General features: G+C 43.4%; 1 protein-coding gene across 11 annotated transcripts in view; it reads right to left on the reverse strand.

The window, feature by feature from the left end:
• The window catches only part of ADGRA1 (adhesion G protein-coupled receptor A1), a 1,508,265-nt gene that overhangs the window by 106,369 nt on the left and 1,382,704 nt on the right, over positions 1-19,192 (reverse strand). For 10 of the 11 annotated variants that reach the window (XR_011024437.1, XR_011024435.1, XR_011024438.1 and 7 more), the window contains one exon: positions 6,435-7,692. Coding sequence is in view for 2 of the 11 variants with exons in the window: in XM_068257544.1 (XP_068113645.1) it covers positions 6,477-7,692 (1,216 nt within the window). In the remaining 9 variants the exon portion in view is untranslated. Of the gene's footprint in view, positions 1-5,112; positions 7,693-19,192 lie in introns of those variants that run through there. The other variant, XM_068257543.1, reaches the window with a different exon arrangement.

The raw sequence follows: 19,192 nt of genomic DNA on the forward strand, positions 1-19,192 counted from the left end.
AAGAGACTAATGTTGAGTGGATGATTGGCGATTCTAGAGTGCTGGTGGCAGACATTCTGAGGCAATATCACCCCTCTGTGAACCTTATACTGATCTACCTCTGTACCAGAGTGGTATCACCCATTCCAATGTCATGACGGTGGCTACTGGCTAACATTGAAGAAAAACTCCATAAAGTTTAATTGGACTGGACAGTGAATAATAACATCAACATTTTTTAATTGTCCTTCTGAAATTATCAACTGCACAATTTAGCATCCCGGAAAAATTCCCATCTAGCTAGCTATCTGACTCATATCTTCACAATGTTTCTGAGAGATAAGCAGAAAGGTTTAAAGAGACACTGAAGCGAAAAAAAAAATTATGATATTATGATTTGTATGTGTAGTACAGCTAAGAAATAAAACATTAAGATCAGATACATCAGTCTAATTGTTTCCAGTACAGGAAGAGTTAAGAAACTCCAGTTGTTATCTCTATGCAAACAAGCCATTAACTCTCCGACTAAGTCTTAAGGCCCATACACACGTCGGATTTTAGCGAACGACCCGTCGTTTGAACGTTCCGTCGTTCGGACGTTTTCGCGTCAAATCCAACGTGTGTACAGACTATCGTTCGGGTGATAAGACTGGTTACCTGTGTGTATGGGCCTTTAGTCATGGAGAGGGCTGTTATCTGACTTTTATTATCTCAACTGTAAGTGAACTGTTTACTTTTTCTCTGCTAGAGGAGAGGTCATTACTTCACAGACTGCTCTGAAAGACTCATTTTGAATGCTGAGTGTTGTGTAATCTGCACATATTATAGAATGATGCAATGTTAGAAAAAACACTATATACCTGAAAATAAAAGTATGAGAATATTTTCTTTGCTGCTAATCTTCTAATAATTATTCATAGTACACAACCAATTCACTATATCATATATTTTTTTTGCTTCAGTGTCTCTTTAAGTAATTAAAAGTGCCATCCATGGAATAGCTTAACTTACAGGACAACTATCGTGTAAAATTTAAAATACATACATATCAATGCAGATTCCTCCCAGAGTAAACTGCTGTATAAATTATTTTATTTTTCCTACATTACTTTCACCTATAGTAGGTAGTGAAAATGTGACCAATCTGACAGGTTTTGGACTAGTCCATCTCCTCATGGGGGATTCTCAGTTAGTTATTTATTTTCAAAAAAGCACTTGCTAAACTGCAGTTGCCAAGACCAATGGCCAAAATAGTGTTCAAACAAGTAGTGAAGCTGGCTGGTATCTTTGTATCGATCCTTTCTATGGAGAGCTTTTGTAAAGAATAAAGGTAATACTGAAAATCTCCTATGAGGAGACAGACTACTCCAAAACCCGTCAGATCTGTAAGCTTTTTACCACCTATTGCAATTGACAGCAACATAGGAAAAAACGTGATTTGTAGTGCATTTTAAACTGGAACAAATCTACCTTTTATATGTACGTATTTTAGATTTTACAATTTTTCACGATGCCGGTCCTTTAAATTTCTTTACAGAGCAGGAAGTGTAAAGTAATTTCTGAAAGTTGATTTAAAGAGAACCCGAGGCGGGTATTTTAAATCTTAAGAGCACACAGAGGCATGTCCTTTGCTCAATGACATGCCTCTGTATCTCTGTATTGCCGCCTCTAGTCCCCTTCCTCCCTGGGGTCTGCTGTGCCCCCCCTGCAAAAAGCGCCAGGCTAGCGACAATCTGCTTGTCGCTGGCCTTGTATTTACCTGCAGCCTGTCAATTAGTCAGTGCTCCCGTGCCTCTGTCCCCGCCGCTGCCCGCCTTCGTGAGCTGCCTCCAATCAGAAGCTAAGCCGCATCCCAGGAAGGACCTCCCAGGTCGTGGCTTAGCTTCCGATTTAAAATACCCGCCTCGAGTTTGCTTTAAGTTGGAGTCATCATGAACAGTCTTTTCCAGAGCTAAAAAGGCTTTTCTGAGGGAACTGTTTTGAATCAGTTGCTGCATGTGTAGAATGATAGGAATAGAACATTTTATAATCTGCAGTGGTCTCCACAGACTTGGGCATCATTCACACCTTTTGGCACACGGATCCATCTGAAAATGGCGCCTGCGAATAATGGCGCATGGTGTTGCCGCTAATCCATTTGCCGCTTATCGCTATTTAACGTTAAAGCCTTATTGTTATTTAACGTTAAAGCCTTATTGTTATTTAGGGTTAACACAAAGAACCCTCTCTGTACCTATCCCTAACCCCTAAACCCCCCTGGTGGTGCCTAACCCTAACCTCCCCCCTGGTGGTGCCTAACTCTAAGACCCCCCTGGTGGTGCCTAACTCTAAGACCCCCTGGTGGTGCCTAACCCTAAGACCCCCTGGTGGTGCCTAACCCTAACCACCCCCCTGGTGGTGCCTAACCCTAACCACCCCCCTGGTGGTGCCTAACCCTAACCACCCCCTGGTGGTGCCTAACCCTAAGACCCCCCTGGTGGTGCCTAACCCTAACCACCCCCTGGTGGTGCCTAACCCTAAGACCCCCCTGGTGGTGCCTAACCCCAACCACCCCCTGGTAGTGCCTAACCCTAAGACCCCCCTGGTGGTGCCTAACCCTAAGACCCCCCTGATGGTGCCTAACCCTAAGCCCCCCCCCTCCCAGTGGTGCTAACCCTAACCTTGACAGTGTTACATTAAATCCATTCACCGTTTTGCAGTTAAATAACGTCTGCAGTTTGGCTTATGTAGGGCGCTACTGATAAATAACGTTACTGTGGGCAATAACGTCTGCTGTTTGTCATATGAACGGCACTATTGATAAATAACGTTAGTGTGTGCCGTTTTTCTTTATTTTTCCCTGTGCGCCATTATTATGCAGTACTAACGATAAATAGCGATAAGCGTATCTTTTTAATGCGGCGCCATTTTTATGCATAAGCGCTGTGCGCCATTATTCACTGATCCGTGGCTCACATACAGGTAGAGTGCAGGCATTTTACTGCACCATAATGCGTTCTAAAGAAAAACTGCTGTTCCATGCACCCCAAGTTATTAATAGGATGTGTTTACAATGCCAAATGAAACACAAGTCACGTTAACTGGACCGCAAATGCAAAGTCCCGACTTGCTGCATTTTTTCACAGCCAGACTGTGAGCGCGCCACAACTCGGATGCAATGGGAGCATCACTAGATACTGGGTTTCATTCCTGGCTATTTAAAAAAATTGCTGTTACTCTCTGGACACCCTTCATATATCTTTCTATGATTGCTGGCTTTTTCCCCATCACCAACCCACTACTAAAAATAAAGTCTGCTCACTATCCTCTCATTTTCATTGAAAACTTTCATAATAGATATCTTCAAAAATGTGGCGAATCAGTGAACGATGATTGCAGATAAGGCCAAATGGGCATGCAGGCTACAATTTAGTCTGGGAAGGAAGACATTATCGGAAAATGGTGCCCAAGTTGCAGAACTTCTCGTTCTACTCCTGGATTACATTTTTAAACATTTTGATTGCCTCCATTCATACAATGCAGCCATTTTTGTAGGTTGGGCTAAATATTGACAAAGGACTTCCTGCTGACCTAATACAACCTAAACTGTTTAGGTGCAACTAACATGCTGTTAGTTGCACCTAAACAGTTTAGGTTGTATTCTCCTGAACGCTGACCTTAATCCAAAAAATGGCCACCATCACGGTAATAAAAAGTTGGCACCATGTTTTTTTGTGCACAATCTGTGAACATCGAGGAAAATAAACTGTACCTCTCTGGCATATGAACCAGGAAAAATAAATCAACGTAAATGGACAACATGTTGGACACACAACAGAAATGCATATAAATTATCGATGTTGAAGAGCAACTCATCCTGATGTTAGGCTGGGTTGGATCACTCAATGGAATTTCCATATAGATCCCTATTAGGAAAGACTCCCCTACGTTCTAAGCCCATGGTTTCATCTGCAGTGACACTCAGGTGATGATGTTTCTGTATTATATTACTGAAAGTCTACCAGAATGCGAGTGACATAGCTTTTCTGTCAACTAAGATCCCTTGTGGATTCTCTGAAGAATAATACTATATAATAGTATTCTCTTTAGGCCACAGGCAAGAGTAACTTGGCTGAAGATTAGAATTTATTGTTAGTCCTGGTAAAGGTTGAGATCGATCCAGGGATGGATTTCTGCAAATGCCACAAGGCCGTAGCTTAGGGACGATGGTCTGAACATAGAAAATGCCACCTCAAATGGACCAGAAATGTTGCACATGTAGGGCCCATGTTAAAGGTGGTGGTTGCTGTACTTTGGGGTTGGAGATGGAAAATGGAAGCTGATCTCCATGTAGTATTCTATGAGATAGAGTAAGCTGATATATGTAGGCTGGGAGGAAGGGATGGGTTGCATGGAATGGGAACTGCAGGTACAGTCAGCATGTCTGCTGATTATTATTATTATTGTTACTGATTTATATAGCACCAGCATCTTCTGTGGCACTGCACAACAGAATAAAAAGTATAACAATACAATATAAACAATAAAATTAACAATCCAAGACAATGGTGGATTAAAGCTGATGCAATGGACAGATCAACTACGTATCTTTACATAGAGGTGGAAGTTATGTACACACATTACACAGCATTAACCTTCCTGGCGGTAAGCCCGAGCTGAGCTCGGGCTATGCCGCCGGAAGGCACCGCTCAGGCCCCGCTGGGCCGATTTGCATAATTTTTTTTTTTGCTGCACGCAGCTAGCACTTTGCTAGCTGCATGCAGTGCCCGATCGCCGCCGCTACCCGCCGATCCGCCGCTATCCGTCACGCCGCAACCGCCCCCCCCCCCCCCAGACCCCGTGAGCTGCCTTTCCAATCAGTGCCAGGCAGCTCTATGGGGTGGATAGGAATCCCCTTTGACGTCACGACCTTCGATGACGTCGGTGACGTCATCCCGCCCCGTCGCCATGGCGACGGGGGAAGCCCTCCAGGAGATCCCGTTCTTTGAACGGGATCTCCTGATCGCCGGAGGCGATCGGAGGGGCTGGGAGGATGCCGCTGAGCAGCGGCTATCATGTAGCGAGACTTTGTCTCGCTACATGAAAAAAAATAAAAAATAAAAAAAAAAGATTTGCTGCCCCCTGGCGATTTTTTAGCAAACCGCCAGGAGGGTTAAGAGACAAAGGGAAAGAGCAATGGCCAATCAGCCTTAATTATGATAGGTTAAGAGATAGGACAGTAGGTGAAGGGAAGCTGTGTATATGATGGTTAAGTGTTGGTCAGTGGCCAAGTATCCTAAGTGAGATAGTATGCTTGACTGAAGAGGTGAATTTTTAGGTTTCGCCTAAAAAGGTTAAGTGTGGGTGAGTGACAGATGTGTTAAAGGAAGGAGTTCCAGAGGAGGGGAGAGGATCGACAGAAGCCTTGTAAGCGGGAGTGAGAAGAGGCAACCAAAGAAGAAGACAGAAGAATATTGATAGTAAAGCAGAGATTGCCTGTAGGATGGTATTTGGAAAGAAGTTTATTTAAATAAGAAGGAACTAGGTTGTAAAGTGCTTTGTAAGTGAGATTCTGGATTTTGAATTGTACCATTTGTGTAACTGGCAGCCAGTGAAGGGACTGATAAAGTGGAATAGGACTGGAAAAGTGGGAGGAGAAGTAGAGGAGTCATGCAGCAGAGTTCATGATGGACTGTAGCAGGGCCAAACAGTTAGCAGGTAGACCACAGAGCGGAGAGCCGCAGTAGTCTAGCTGTGAAATAATCAAGGCGTGCACCAGAAGTTTGGTAGTGTCCTACGTGAGAAATGGGCGAATGCAGAAAATGTTTTTGTGTAGTCTGAATCGAGTCAAGTATGATACATAGACAGTGCGCCTGGGGGGTTGGGGGTGCCATTAGCAAAGATTGTTATGGCCGGTGAGGATGTTACCTTTTGTGTTGGAAAAATATATGGTAGAGCATGCTTGAATGGAGGTGTGGCTTCAGATGGGAACAATGCAAATGAGAAGGATGCATATTTATGTAGAAAAAGGGGTGTTACATATGGAGGAGGGGTGAGGAACAAGACAGTAGGGACATAAGGAGATAGTATATATTCAGCCCTGGATAGATCTCTTCTTTGTGGTCCCGAGCAGCAGGTAACCTATAGCGGATCCAACCCTTCCTAACCTGAACCAAGATTTGCTTTGGGTGAAGTTGAATGATAAATATGACACAACAAAAGCTCAGGATTGAATAAAGCCTAAAACCAGATATTGCCTCTTCAGTCTATTTCACACCACCATGTTAATGACTCTTTGCAATACACATAACTGTTATTTCCTCTTTCACATTATTTTTTTTTTGGTTTTGTATTTTTTTTTTACAATTGCCACATTATCATTGGTTCCTTTGTATGAACAGAACAGAACCAAGCATTGTACATGTACCAATGTGCTGTACAGACACTTAACAAGTGAAATTAAAAACATGGCATACATTTTACCAGCGCAGAGAGACACGTATGAGCGGGGCCTGGAACTACACAGTAGTTTCATTTCTCCAGGGGCCTGTTTTTATATTTCCTGTATTATCAGAACCATACATCATGGCTTCATGCATGCTACCCTTGAGTACCCCGTTAGGATTGGTTGTGTTGAATGGGAATGATTGTCTCCTTGGTTGCATCTCAAAGTGAGTGTGGTGCACAGTATCTGAGTCAGGCATTTTGCCACAGCTAAATATTGCAGTACTTGCATCGCTGCTCTCCGGTTGGCTGATGGTGGGGTAATCGCTGGCTGCACAGCAGCCTCGACGGTGGCCTGTGTGGCCCTCGTGCGTGCTGTGTGGACTGTCTGTGTGCGAGCTGTGGATACTCCCATCGATGCTGGAGGGAATGTGATAGGCATACTCCCTTTCTGCGGCTGACCTATGTCTGCTGAAATAGCGCGGCTTAGTTCTGCTTTTTAGACATCTGTGAACATGCATGTTGGGTCTAAAAGCACCTTCGTTGTGCACGTGGATATGAGCTTCGTCTTCCATTAATTGTTCACAGTGAATTTTGGCACAGCACGGAGTGACCGGTGAAAGGCAGTTGACGTGGTTCTGTACAGCTTGTAAATTGGTGAGTTTGCAGTGGCCTGCAGAAGGGTGGCTGTACATAGGAGACTTATTTGGACAAGGTGAATCCTGAATGCAGGTGGCGTGCCCCTGGGCATCTCCGTTGACGTTGACTTTCTGCCGAGCGCTGACCGGCACTGGATAGGCGTTCCTTTTAGATGGACAACAGGACCACCAACAATGCCAAACATCATCTCGTTTTGCACAGTGATGGATCAAGGTGAACAGCCCTAGAGTTACACAGAATGCACCATAGAGGCAGCTAAAGATCATATCCAGGAAATGCCCTTGAGATACAGCAAGAGCCCCGAAAGTCCAGGTTGCTGTAAACAGAAAAAGTGTAAAAGCAGCAGCTCGTAGCTGAGCCTTGAAGGAATGCTCATTGGCCAGCAGTGATGATGAAATCATGGAGCAGGTTGCCTGGGCAACTGGGCCAGCTTCAGCTATATGACTATGACCCATTTCTGCACCTGCCAACCTCTGCTGCTCCTCTGTCCTCTCTTTTAATTCATATTTCCGCTCAGGATGACGCCTCAGTTGCACATAGGTGCAGAGGAAATAAATACAGGTGACAAGGACAATAAATGCAGCGGGACCATAGAATGCTCCTAAGCTGGGTTCCCAAGCCATCCAGCAGCTGTGAGTGTGAGAAAACAAAAGACCTGTTAGAACAGGACAGGCAAAAAACACAGTAAAAACAGAAAAAAAAGAAATATCTGCAGTTTCAAATGACATTTTCAACCATACATCTATATCCTTCTCGTGCATTAGTTATAAGAACTGTCTATAAATGTATGTAATATTATGTGGATAAGCCAGCAGGGGAACATACAGTATTTTTCAGCATATAAGACATCTGGACTATAAGACTCAACTAGGTTTAAAGGGCAAAAACCAGGGGAAAAAAATCTATACTAAACCTGGAGCGTCCATGGTCCAGAAGCATCTTGTAGATGTTCTCCTCCTGTGTCTCCCATGTGTCCTCTTGTGTCTCTCATGTGCCCACTTCTGTCCCCTTCTGTCCCCCATGTGTCCCCCATGTCTCCCCTCCTGTCCCCCATGTGTTCCCTCCTGTCCCCATGTGTCCCCTCCTGTCCCCATGTGTTCCCTCCTGTCCCCCATGTGTTCCCTCCTGTCCTCTTCACTGCCGCTGAATAAATTAAAGCAGGGGGCAGCATGGATCACCTAATCCATTGTAGCCCAAGGCAATCAGAGACCTCTCCCATCTCTCACTGTTCCTCTAGTGCCGGCTTCTGCTGATCATGTCATCAGCAGAAACCAACACTAGGGGAGCAGTGGGAGAGAGAAGAAGTCTGATCTGATATTCAGGGGGAGCGGAGGAGACATAAGTACAATAAAGGGAGTCCCTGACATCCCAGCTGGTTGGCGGTTCATATCGGCGGGTGTTCTCCCCATTTTTGGGGGAGAAAAGTGCATCTTTTATGCCAAAAAATACTTTAATTTCTTGTATCTGTATTGATTTGATTATCACAAAAGGCAGAACTGGAAATTCTGGCTGAGTGCAAGAAACACCACTGGTTACAATGTACCCAATTTTCCTCCTCTTGCTAAACTATGGACACTATGTGGTTGATTCCTGAAACATTGGAATTATTAATGGCAATACTGCCATGTGCTGTGCGTGAATAGTAATGTTACCTATGTTTCATTAATCAACCTCTATAGCTCTAATTCAATGCACCTTTTCTCCTAAATTTTTTCCCAGGTGATATTTTCATACTTTATAAATAAAATACCTTTGAAGCCACCAGCAAGATAGAAAACACTTTTTTACAGAATGAATGAGAATGTATTTCATTTTTACTGAACATATTACTGTAAACAGTGTAATTTGGGGAATTATGACAATCATAAATTTTGAATCTGAATAAGCCAGTGGCAACCGGATATCCCTAAAGGGCTTTCTTCCCCCTACACTCTGATAATCCTAATTACACCTTAAAATATAGTCATGTTACTCTGGTGGACTTTTTATGAGTGACCTTAAAGTACCAAAGAGGAGGGCATCTTCTGTTGCAATGGTATATTGTGTCGTCAAACAGGTCACATACCATGTCAAGACGTTGCGTGGATGCCGTGGCTGGCCACTATTCAAAGTATATTGAGAGGCGTGGGAGCGGGGCACTAGACGCCACTGCAACATAAGGTGCCTGCCTCTCTGGTACTTTGATGTCGCTTGGGATACTTTCTTCAGCCATATTGAGCTACATCGCGGACCACTTCCTGTAAAAGGGATTCATGCAGACTACAAAAGATGCTATGAAAGCTAAACTTTTTCACTTGCATGAACTGCAGTGCTAGTTGCCAAGTTTGCTCGTAAACTACGCCAGCGCAAATCTACGCGTCGTAGTACGCAACGACGCATCGTAGTTCGTAGGCGAAGGTTAAGAACTACACGTACGCATTTCCACGTAGTCGTAGTCCCACTATGCGAAGCTTCGCCTGCTACGCATAGTTGACGTATGTATTGCGAAGTCAACTACGCGTGCGGTAACTGCATCTATATGGATCATTGCGCATGCGCAGAAATATTATTGCCCTTTTAGAGGCATACAATTCCGCATTGGAAGGTGGAATGTACGCTTATATTAGTTTATATTCGCAAATAGGTTGAAGATTATTGCGGAAATTTTCCCGCATAAGGGCATAAGCGGTCGCATCAACTACGCTTCGCACTACGCGAAGCTTGCATAATTTAACACGTAGTCTACGAAATGCAAATGTAGTGAAGTTTCTGATTACATAGCCGTAGATTGTGAAGCGTATTTGCTTAAAAATACGCGTAGTTCCAGCGTAGCGAAGTTGGCTGCCTACGACCATCCCTGCTAGTTGCTAATTTCATCAACTGTTTCTGCCTGTTTCCACACTTTTTTATGATTAAGCTCTATCTTTCAATGCTTAATAGCAGAGCAGAGAAAGCAGATTGCAATTTATTCCACAAAATATTTGTAAGTAAAGACAAAATTAATCACAAGACTGACCCTTTCTTACTGAGGCAGCTTCCCAAACACACGAGAGGATGGACCATGTTCATCCTGCTTAATGATCATGTTTTTAAATGGAATAGCAGATGCTGAGGGGAGGGGAGTGATCAAATTTACATACAAACAATCAATAGAAGAAGGCTGCCTGTAGCTCTCCTGTCCCCTGTGCAAGTACAGCCCATTTACAGCATGAGTTAACCCTTTGGGGACCGGCCACCTAATGCCTAAGGACCAAGCAAATTTGCATGCAGGGGGTGTTAGGAGGGGGGTCATGCAGCCAGATGCCTGCCGCGGCTTGCTGGGCATCATGTCCCCTGTGTGGCCAGGTATCCCCCCCCCCCCCCCGTGTGCAGCAGTCTTTACTCACCTCCCAGGCGCCAGGGGTAAGCCGCAGTAGACCCCTCCACTTGGGCCGGCATCCCCGCTCGTACTGACTCTTAGTTCTGGGTCGCGGCTTGATGACATCATCAAGCCGGGACCCAGGACTGATGTCAGAGCGAACGGGGATGCTGGCAAGAGCGGAGGGGAGCGCCGATCATCGTGGGAAAGTCAAGGAGGTGAGTGGATCCTCTTCTCCCCCCCCCTTCCGACGCAGCTGTCACAGTGATCACTATGATCTGCCAGCAATCATAATGATCACAAGATCAGAAGGCATAAGCGATGGCTTCTGATCACTGAGGGGAGATGTCAGCTCAGCTGTCATATGACAGCTTAATCTCCTCTCTCGGGTGTGCAGGATCGCGTCGGGAGCGGTAACGGCGGGCGACGTAGATCCTACGCCGCATCAGGCTAGAACAGCCACAAGTGCAGCATAGGATCTAATATAGGCAAACTGACAAATTAATGGTGCACATAAAAGGTACAATAAAAACGTTCAATTTTCCCATTTATTTGAACAAAGCGATCAAAAGTTTAAAAGAATATTTTTTTCGATCAAGAAAAAAGAATCGATTATCCAGTTTTTTCAATACAAATCTGATCAGACATGTTGGAAAAAATCTTTATATTCGATCTAATGGAATAATCAAACAAAATTATCTAATAAAAAAATTGTACCATTTATGCGCACCATTAGACTGATTAATATGCATGCATGTGTTCCCTAGTTTAGATGAACCTGACAGGCCTCAGCGGGAATCACAGGTTATGAGCATAAAATGTTTGCTTGTGTGCTGACTGGTGTAAGCAGAGTAGGAACCCTTACCGTTAACTGGGAGACCTCATCGCTGGTGTGAGGGTCTAGTACACAATGCTATTGCATGCAATCCATTCTGAAAGCTAACATCCCCTTTTTTCAATCGCATAATTTTGCAACCTAGTTGTTTTTAATGGTGCTAGTGTTCCAGCTTGATGTGAGCTTCCCAAACGGCCACGGTCCCTTTCTGTTTTTCTATCAAAATATTATTCTGAGATATGTACAAAATATTGGCAAGTCCAAAATTTAAACAAACATTTTTCCAAACAATATATGGTGAAATAACGACTGGTTTCGCAGTCTCGAAGCCATGAACTGCGTTTGTCAGAAATCTTCTGGCACATCTTCAGTTGAATTATTGACACGCTCTCCATGCTCTCCTTTATATTACATCTCAGCCTCCTCGCAGTGACACAGCTGGTAACCTCAAAAGTGCTATATTTCATGTCATCAAGTTACTCACTCCTATATAATATCTTTGCCAATAGTCAAGTGACACATTAGGCTGGGATAAAATATATTGCTTTAATTGTAGCACATTGCACAAGAGTGTTTTATGTAACACTTGATTTTTTTTTTTTTTTGTCTTGCCAAGTTAATGGTTTATTATTGAAAAGAATTAATCAACCGCTATCAGTAAAAACACCCACAAGAATAAATTGTTACCACATCACCTGGTCTCCTCTATAAAATGGAGAATCAGTATTCAGGCAGAGAAGAAGTTAAAGGTTTTCTATACCTTTTCTACAGTACGCAATCTTATATAACAGTGGTTCTCAAACTTTACGGCTCATTGAACTCCTAGTGTTGTCTTTGTCATTTTCTTCAAAGAACCCTCAGGCCAAAACAAATACCTAACAAATGTTAGGATCCAACTGCCGTTTATAAGCACATTATTAACCCCCCACTGTATTGGATTTCACATGCAGTGGCGTAGCAGTTCATGTTGCCCCCCAGTGAAACTTTGATAGGGCCCCCAATATTTACACCCTTCCCTTGCCTCCCCCTGGTGACTCTCACAGCCTGGGGGCCCATCTCACAAGGGTCATAACAAGTGTGGCCACAAAAACACCTGATCTGCAGGATAGTCCCCTGTATTGGAGGAGGGGAATGTTAGTAGTTGGGCCCCAACCAGCACTGGGCCCCCTAGTGATCTGCTACCCTCTAGTTACGCTCCTGCTTACATGTAGAGAACCGATGGCCACTCTGTGCAATAATACACCAATCAAAAAAATTAAATTTAACCACTTAGGTCTATCTGGATGGATTTATCTGTCCAGATAGCCTGCCCTGCTGCCGCTGCACCGGGAACGTGATCGCGCACGTGCCTGCACACGCTCCCGCCGCCTTCCGTTATCCCCGAGATCAGTGAATGGGAACATGGTTCCCATTCATTGATCCCTGCCAGAAAAACCAACGGCCTCTTATCAGAGGCCACAGTCTTTCTGCGCAAAAAAAAAGTTTCCCGTCCTCTTTATGGTTCCTGGAAGTGAACGAGGACAAAAACATTTTTTCACTGTGGCCATCTTGTAGGCAAATAGTAAAACTACATCCACATTTTTTAGTAAATAAACACATTATTACATTTAAATTTAACTGCTTAGCTCGAACACCAAAAATTACCCAAATCAAAATTTTAATAAAAAAAAAAAAATTACAATTAAAAAAACAACAACAACAGTAATAGTTACCTAAGGGTCTGAACTTTTTTTTATATGCATGTAAAGAGAGTTTATTACTATATTTTTTTTAAATTATAAGCTTGTAAATAGTGATAGACGCAAATGGAAAAAATGCACCTTTATTTCCAAATAAAATATTGGCGCCATACATAGTGCTGGGAACATCATTTAAATGGTGTAATAACCGGGACAAATGAGCAAATAAAATACATGGGTTTTAATTACGGTAGCATGCATTAATTTCAAACTATAATGGCCAAAAATTGAGAAATAATGAATTTTCTCAATTTCTTTCTTAATCTTCCTGTTAAAATGGATTTAGAATAAAATAATTCTTAGCAAAATGTACTACCAAAAGAAAACCTAAATGGTGGTGGAAAAAACAAGATATAGATCCAGATCATTTCAGTGTGATAAGTAGTGATAAACTTAGTGGCGAATGAATGGGAGCTGAAAGTTGCTCGGATGCATAAGGTGAAACAACACTGTAGGCTGAAGTGGTTAAATAATCTTATATACTAACCAAAGGTTGTAAACATGCACGGATCTGGAAGCAGCTGTGGGCGTAGTGTGGGCAGTGGTTGTGTGCACACTAAGTGCACAATTGTTTTGTGAATTGGGGGTTTTCTTGTGTTTATAGAAATAAAAGTGTGCAATATACAAGTGAAAAACTGCAACCTTAAGAAGCAGTCTCAGATCGAATTACTTTCCCCAATGCAGGGTAACATCCTTGAAGAAGTGATCTAGTAAGACCGGATGAGGGTTGTTCAGTCTGTAACTTGTAGCGTTCTGCTCTGTTCAACAATATATGTACCACTGCAAAGCCAGTGGTGTGCTGCCTGTTCCTCTATTTGGTGATCTACCTGAGGTTGTGTGAGCAATTCGACTCAGGCTTTCAAGCCTGGCTTCGCCAGGAAAAAGATATCCTGGTCTCCTGTGTACATGGATATTGGTTGGGTTTGATCCAGTACCAAGGCTGTTAAAATGCAAAAAAGGAATCCCTTCATCCCAGTACTTTGGGCCATCATGATTACCACCCATCAGAGATGTTGACCACCGCTTCAGACAACCAGAAAAAGGGAAAAAAGAAAGAAAGGTGCTGTAATGCTGGGTGGGGGGAGGTCATACTTTCTGACCACCCAGCGCAACAAGGCCAAGAGCTGGATAATGGAAAAGGTTACACAGGCTTCCCAGAGCAATTTCAGGTCTGGGCTTCCGATATCGCTACAAATAAAATACAATGGCAGTGCAGTGCGATGTTGCGCTGTCTTAGTTCACACTGTGCTGCCTTAACGATAGCAAGCATTCAGACAGGTACAAGACAGGACTATAGATTGGAGCATAACTAGTAGCAACCACAGCTCACAGTCACGTCCACAGAAGCAGAGCAAGCAGGCTAACAGTCACCAGCAAGCATCCACCCAGGAAAGACTACAGGATAGAACGTAACTAATAGCAACTGCAGCCTATAGTTACGTTCCCAGAAAATAGAGTAGCAGGAATACTACCAGTCACCAACATGGTGATGACAGAATTCAAGCTATCTGGATAATGGACTTCACTGACCCACCACGGATGCAGCGAACGTCCATCAATACACAATAATAAGAAAAATAACAAACGTCTCAATTAACGGATAAATATATATTAGCAAGTCTGCATATATATTTTTCAAGAACTAGCTAAAGCACAAGTAATAAGGTTGCATAGAACTACAATAACAGAACTATACAGAGTAACAAGGTGCCCAGCAGATCAGCGTACTGACCACTATGACGGGCAAGGTATGAATTGGGAGGCAGACTTTTATTCTGGCATCAGCCAATGGCTGCAGGTATACAAATCTCCATACAGCTGAATAGTAATCACTCAATCCTGAGCTGGCTTGATTACCATTTGCTAGCTGGCTGTTAATGCAAAGGACTCCCATAAGAAATACATGCAGTATTATGTAACAACATGCATGCAGGAAATCCAGGCCTATCTGGCCGCAGCTCAGCTGCAACAAGCAATTGGTGGAATGATGACAGCATCCTGAGCTGCCCAGAACTGCAGAGCGATTGCAAATGACAATGAGACCCATTGCAAATGCACAACCGAATGCAAGCAGATAAGCCAGAACTGTCCGTTTGCTGCTCCACTGCAACGGACAGAATACACTACAGAAGGGATCCTTACAGGTGCCACTATGAGTAAATGACAGAAGACATACAGACAAAAGGTGGTATCTTGACCTAGAAGCACCTTAATGCAGCCATTGCCTTAGACTACTTGAGAACACTGGCAACTCCAGTGGATCCCACTGAAAGTTCCCTACTAATATGACAATTCTATGCAGGAAAGTAAGAAGCCCAGTCCCCCACCTCTGGGAGGTCACAAACTTACAACGACTGAAGTCAACAAAGCAGCAGGAATTATAGGCCATTGGAAAGCCAACAGACAGAAGAGTCTTTAGCAAATCACAATAAACTTAGGACTGGTATTTCTCGTAGCATTACTGACAGCGATGACTATGTCCTAGGGAAAGGTGCAAAGACTTCAGGCAGTATGAGCCCCAGAATGACCATAACAATTCCAGACACCTAGATTACAGGAGATCTCTAGGATTAGAATAACAATTGCTGAGAAAAGGTGGAAGAAGACAGAAGCTGAGCAGAAGTAGCAGAAACAAATGTCATCAGGTGAGGCTGCACAGGAGTACCAAAATTCTCTAGTAAGGCTGGGCTGAAGCAACAGTTGTGATCAGACAAGGATGGACAGAGGCAGCAGAACTTGTCAGATGAGAGAGACTTGGCAAAGGCAACAAGATTGAAAGATGCCATCAGAAGAGCCTGGACAAGAGCACCAGATGTCATCTGGTAATGCTGGGTGGAAGCAAAAGGGACAACAGATGTTCAAGTGACGCTTAACAGAAGCAGTAGATGATGTCTGGCAAGGCTGGGCAGAAGTAATTGGCACAACAGATGTCTTCAGATGAAGCTGCCCAGCCGCAGTAGATGATGTTTAGTAAGGTTGGGCAGAAGTAACAGTCACCTAATGGTACTAAGCAGTAGGAGTCATCTGGTGAGCCTGGTCAGAAACAACTGAAGTCATCAGATGAAGATGGGTAGTACCAACAGAAGTCATCGGGTGATACCAGGTGGAAACAGCAATGACAACAGCAACATATGTAATAGTTACATAGTTTGGTTGAAAAAAATACTGTCCATCAGGTGAGGCTGCACAGGAATAGCAGAAGTCATCTGGTGAGGCTGGGCAGAAGCAACACGAACAGTGTAAGTCATCTACTGTGGCTGAGCATTATTATTATTTAAAGTGACGTAGCTTAGGAGCTGTGGGCCCCGATACAAATTTTACATTGGGGCCTCCAAGCACTCTATACATAACAATTGATACGGTGCACCGAAACATGCCAATTGCAACTACAGTGTCAGAGGTGCAAGAAGCGGATGGGGAACAGTTTGTTAATGATTACTATTTTTATGAGCACAGGACCAATAGAGAGCTAATACTGAAGTTCAGGGAGGGCCCTATAGGGCCCCTCTGGCCCAAAGGCCCCGATGCGGTCGCAACCTCTGCACCCCCTATTGCTATACCCCTGATTATTTAATATTTATATAGCACCGACATCTTACGCATCCCTGTACAGAGTATATTGTCTTGTCACTAACTGTACCTCAGAGGGGCTCACAAGCGAATCCCTACCATAGTTATATGTCTATGTATCTATTGTGTAGTGTATGTATCGTAGTCTAGGGCCAATTTAGGGGGACGCCAATGAACTTATCTGTATGTTTTTGAGGTGTGGGAGGAAACCAGAGAGCCCGGAGGAAACCCACACAGACACGGGGAGAACATACAAACTCCTTGCAGATAGTGCCCTGGCTAGGTTTCAAACCAGGACCCAAATGCAGCAGGGCAAAAGCGCTAACCACTATGCCACCATACTGCCCAGCAACAGTAGAAGTAATCTGACACTGCAAATTGAGTTAAAATGGAAGGCTTGAGAAAAGCAACAGCCTAAAATGTAATGTAAAATGGTGCCAAAAACGTGTGAGTTGAGGATCTCGGCCCTTTAGGGCTGGAGTTCAACATCCCTGCTCTAGCATTATCCTGAGACCAATGAAGGGAGTCTTTTTTTTTTTTAAAACAATTTTTATTTAGTTTGCTCAGTAGTTGAAAAAAGACAAACAACAACATCAATTGAAAAACAGCAAGGTATTAGAGACAAACTGTGGGATTTCTCATTTTCATCCCCAATCAACCCCTAGGAGATCCCTCCCCCCCCCCTCCCTCCCTAACCCAACCCCCCTCCCACCCTACGAGTCACTTCTGTGCAAGAATAACCAAAAGGAAGAGAAAAACTGTTCTGAGTCCTAAACAGGGCCTATCTTCTGGATGGTACTTTTAAAGCACCTAGGTTGTCCCCTAGGTCTTCCAGGCAATACCACGAGGTATACATGAAGTCCCTCATAAGAGCCTCAACCTGTTGTGGAGTGTAGTGATGAAGGATAAATTTTCTCCAAATCTTGAAAAAAGTTTTTGTCCGCTGTTCCTTTGCTTGGAGGGTATTTAATCGTTCCATGAGAAAGAAATATGAGATTTCTTTAGCAAGTAAGTTTACATCTGGAGGCAGGGGATCCAACCATTTATTTAAAATCACTCGACGTGCTGCTATCAAGATAATGTGAAATAGTGCCGAAGGGGTTCTAAAAGGATCTACTATAGTGGGGTCTGTGTAGTTGAACAAGAACAAGATATTATCTTTTACAATCTTTTTTTTACAGATCTTATTTGCATATTTTGCCACTTCGTCCCAGAATAACTGTGTATGAGGGCATTCCCACATACAGTGGTATAGGCTTGCATCTTTCAACTTGCATTTAGGGCACCAGGGGTTATAATGGGTAGGTGGATTTTTATATTTAATGTTAAAGGCAAATTTACCTCTGTGGATAAACAATAAGTGAGATGATCTCCATTTCTCATCTTTGATAACATTTCTTACTACCATGTTCCCTACTAAAATCTTTTCCCCTATCCTTTCCTTCTGTAAGATGCTTTCCCATTTTTTCATGGCCTTTTCAGCTGTGGAATTGCTGTCTACATCTTTAAGAGCCTGGTAGAATTCTGCGAGTGATCGGGTCGCACATCCTGGTTTCAATATTGTGTCGAATTTAGTAGGTATCATTAGTGCTGTGGGTAAACACAGATTATGAGAGACCATGGATCGGACTTGGGCATAAGACAAAAAATCGCCTTTAGGCAAGCCAAATTTCTCCCTCAACTCCCTAAAAGTTAGCCATTCGCCCTTGTGAAGATCAAACATATTACCCAGATTTTTCAATCCCCTTTCCTCCCATCTTGCAAATTCTTTTTGCTGAATACTGACCGGGAAATTTGGGTTGCCCCAAATTGGAAGGTATTTTGATATTTTAAATGGGAGAGAGCATTTTTTCCGTACTGCCTTCCAGGTTGCAATCGTATCTCTGAAAATTGCATTGTGCTTTAAACGCTGCGGTAAGTTTTTAAATTGGGCATGTAGCAAGCCTGAGAGTGACCAAGGGAGGGCCTGTTCCCCTTCCAGTTTTGTGTTTGAGTAGTTCTGATTCCCTGTGACCCAATCGTGGACATGGCGTAGAAGAGAGGCCAAATTATATTCTCTCACCGATGGAAGGTTGAGGCCCCCTAGTGGTTTTGAAAGTGACAATTTGGCTCTTGACATCCTGGACTTCCCTGAGCGCCAAATAAATTTTGACCAGAGGGAATTAATTAAGGTTACATCTTGATGTTTAAGAAGCAACGGGATTGTTTGCAGTGGATAAAGAAGCCTCCCCATGGAGACCATCTTGACCAGTGCTACTCTACCCGCAAATCCAAGAGGCAAGTTATGCCATCTCTCCAATTGAGCTTTAATGCTTCTGATTAGAGGTGTGAAATTTAGATTATACAATTGAGTGGGGTCTCTGGAAAAGGTGATTCCCAAGTACTTTACCGTTGAGTTAGTTAACCTAACACCCAGGGAAGCCCAGGAAGTGGTGTCTGCTTTAGACGAAAGGGGCATTAATTCACTTTTAGAACAATTTATTGTGAAACCTGAGAAATTGCCCACTTCTTCTATAGTTTGTAAAGCTATAGGGATTTGAACAATTGGATCGGATAGAAATAGTAAGATGTCGTCCGCAAAGATTGCTTGCTGGACCTCAACCTCCCCAATTTGTATGCCCTTAAGTTTTTTCCTGAGCAGGATTACTA

This window comes from Hyperolius riggenbachi, chromosome 10, assembly GCF_040937935.1.
Source record: "Hyperolius riggenbachi isolate aHypRig1 chromosome 10, aHypRig1.pri, whole genome shotgun sequence".
NCBI lineage: Eukaryota > Metazoa > Chordata > Amphibia > Anura > Hyperoliidae > Hyperolius > Hyperolius riggenbachi.